General features: G+C 47.5%; 1 protein-coding gene across 2 annotated transcripts in view; it reads right to left on the minus strand.

Moving 5' to 3' along the window:
- The window catches only part of stxbp4 (syntaxin binding protein 4), a 25,780-nt gene that overhangs the window by 9,417 nt on the left and 13,850 nt on the right, over positions 1 to 2,513 (minus strand). Inside the window, exons 6-7 of one of the 2 annotated variants that reach the window (XM_005752779.2) lie at positions 929 to 1,065; positions 583 to 788 (exon numbers count right to left, since the gene is read on the minus strand). In XM_005752779.2, coding sequence (XP_005752836.1) covers positions 775 to 788; positions 929 to 1,065 — 151 coding nt within the window. In that variant the 3' untranslated portion in view covers positions 583 to 774. Of the gene's footprint in view, positions 1 to 582; positions 789 to 928; positions 1,066 to 2,513 lie in introns of those variants that run through there. The other variant, XM_005752778.2, reaches the window with a different exon arrangement.

The following is a 2,513-nucleotide window of genomic DNA, read 5'->3' on the forward strand; positions in this document are numbered from 1 at the left end:
TTTGCATCATCATCATCATACAGTGATTATTAACATCTATATGTTTAAAAAAACATTTATTATACATTTTAATTCTGTGGATTTTCGTATTCGTCCACCTGAAAATGTGACGTCACGTTGAACCTGCATCGGCTGTTTATTAACGTTCACGTTTCTTTTATGCTTTAAAATTTTGTGAAGAATCTGAAAAAGCGCCGCAGAGCCGACCTTTAAATGTTGGTTTTTGAAATTCTGGGCTTTTATTCGGATGTTCCTCAGCACTAATTAGCTGATAATGCTAACACTGAGGGCTGAAAATGGTTACAAACATAAATTAGCACTTTGACAAAGAAAAGTAATGATATTTAAATAAAGCTGAGTTCTATTACGAATATGAACAATATGAAAACTTTCTCTTCAGGCAATTAACAACAATTGATTGTGAATGTGGAGCTGCGGGTTTTGGTGCCGTTTCTCTCATCGATGGCCAAACTTGAAAACATTCATGTAGCCGCTCAGCTTCACAGACGCCTTCATCGAGTGAGTTAACCTGCACCAAACTCTCTCCTGTCGTGTTTCCAGGTGAAACACCTGACCCGTCCTGCAGCGAATGCAGGTTAAAACGCTGGAACAAAGCTGCTGTTCTGTGTGCAGATGCTTTCATGCAGAGTTCTGACATGGCGAGTCCTTCAGCAGGAGCTGAGGAGGTGTTGGGGAGAGAGCGGTGGGGATCACGGCTGGATGCTGAAGTCCGGCCGACATCTCGACGACTTTGTTCTCCAACAGTCGGGTCGTCTAGAAGCTCAGCACTGAAATGGAGGACAGTCGCTCACAGCGGCGGGTCGGCGGGATTGTTTGTTTCGGCTTCATGCGGGGCGGCACACACAGACAGGAAGAGCAGGAGGAGGAGGACATGCAGACCGGCGTGCGTGGAGCTGAGATCACTTACAGTCGACATCCAGGATGGCTCTGACAGTCCGAGTGAGCTCCTGCGCCTCCTGGGCGAGTGTGGCCGCCGTCCACGGGCTTTTCTTGTAGCGGGCAGCGAGACCTTGAGACGACGCCCCGACTTTGACGTCTCCGGAGCTGCAAACAGAGACAAGGATGAGTCAGAGGTGAAGTAACACAACGATCACTAACTCGGTCTGAGAGGACCTTGGTGGAGGTCGTCTGCAGCTGCGGAGCTCACAGAGGTCCTTTCATAACAAAATCTCAGGACAGAAAGCCCAGAGAGTGTCCCAAACAAACGACGAAGCCTCAGCAGGTCGTCCTCGCTGAGAGCACTGTGTTGCTTCAGGCTTCAAATACTTGGTTCGTTGAGTCGAGGGTGAAATGATTGGTTGTGTGATTGGCTGATCAGAGTCCCAGCATGGACTAAAACACAAACCAGCTGCTACCTTCTTCTTTTTCTCCGGCTTATTTCAGGTTTTATTCTGATATTTACTCTGATTTTCTAAGAAAACTCACTGACAGCAGATAAAAAAACAAACTCAGTTTTCCTTCAATGCAAAAAGTTTTGATTGTAAAAGAAAAGATTAAAATTCACAAGCTGCAGGTTGTTTTCTCCCTGAGATCGCTGATCATGAGGAACTGACAGATCTGACCAGACAAAAGAAGCTGCACAGGCTTTGTATTAAATACATTTCAGGTATTTTCATTATTTTCTGGCACATTTAGGATTTCAGCTGAAAGCAGGACATCCATCCCAACTGTTTCGTTGCTCATACCGAGGCTACTAGCTTGTAGGTGGCTCTCAGCCCTACTTTAGCATTAGCTTCTTTTGAACGTCCATGTCAGCTGTGTGAAGGTGATTCAAGCGCCTCATCTGGTTCGTTGTTACGGACGTTTCCATGGTGATTCCTCCCATTTAGCGAATGTTCTCTTTACTGACAGCGAGGAGCTTCCACGCTAACAGCGTGTTAGCATGTAGTTGTAACTGTGTGACTTTTTACCTGCACTGCTGTGTGTGTGCTCAATATCAGACGTACGTGAGGCTGACCGAGTGGTGACCAATCAGGACCGATTCTGGTCCCAGTCGGTTGATCGGTGCACTCTTCAAACCCTGCAGACGCTGTGTGGACCAAACCGTCAGGTCACTTCCTGCCGTCTCACAGAGCTCTACTATCCTCCCCCCAGTATGAACCTGCTCCTCCGTCCTCAGGGACATTTCTTTCTGTCAGTACTGTGGCACTGATGACTAACGACCTTAATAAGACTGATATTCATGATTCAGAAAGCCACTGAGTCGGCATCAATGAGCCTTTATTTCTGACTCAAGCCTCACGCCTGCGTCTCTGAACGCACTCACAGAGGCGCCGGCTGACATTTTAGCTGCCTGGTGGCCCAGAAACAACCAGACAGGTGAATAAAAGGAAAGGCAGGACCCGGTGGGGGGGGTCCCACGGTTATGAAAGACGAGTGGAGGTGTCCCACTGACCTGGACTGAAATAAAAGGAAGCAGGCAGGAGGTGTCCGAGCTGATAACCTGACCGAGTGACCCGATTCACTGAATCAGAGTTACACAAGCAGCCAGA

The sequence above is a fragment of the Pundamilia nyererei genome, unplaced genomic scaffold (genome assembly GCF_000239375.1).
Source record: "Pundamilia nyererei isolate P.nyererei 1_Seehausen unplaced genomic scaffold, PunNye1.0 scaffold00379, whole genome shotgun sequence".
Taxonomy (NCBI): domain Eukaryota; kingdom Metazoa; phylum Chordata; class Actinopteri; order Cichliformes; family Cichlidae; genus Pundamilia; species Pundamilia nyererei.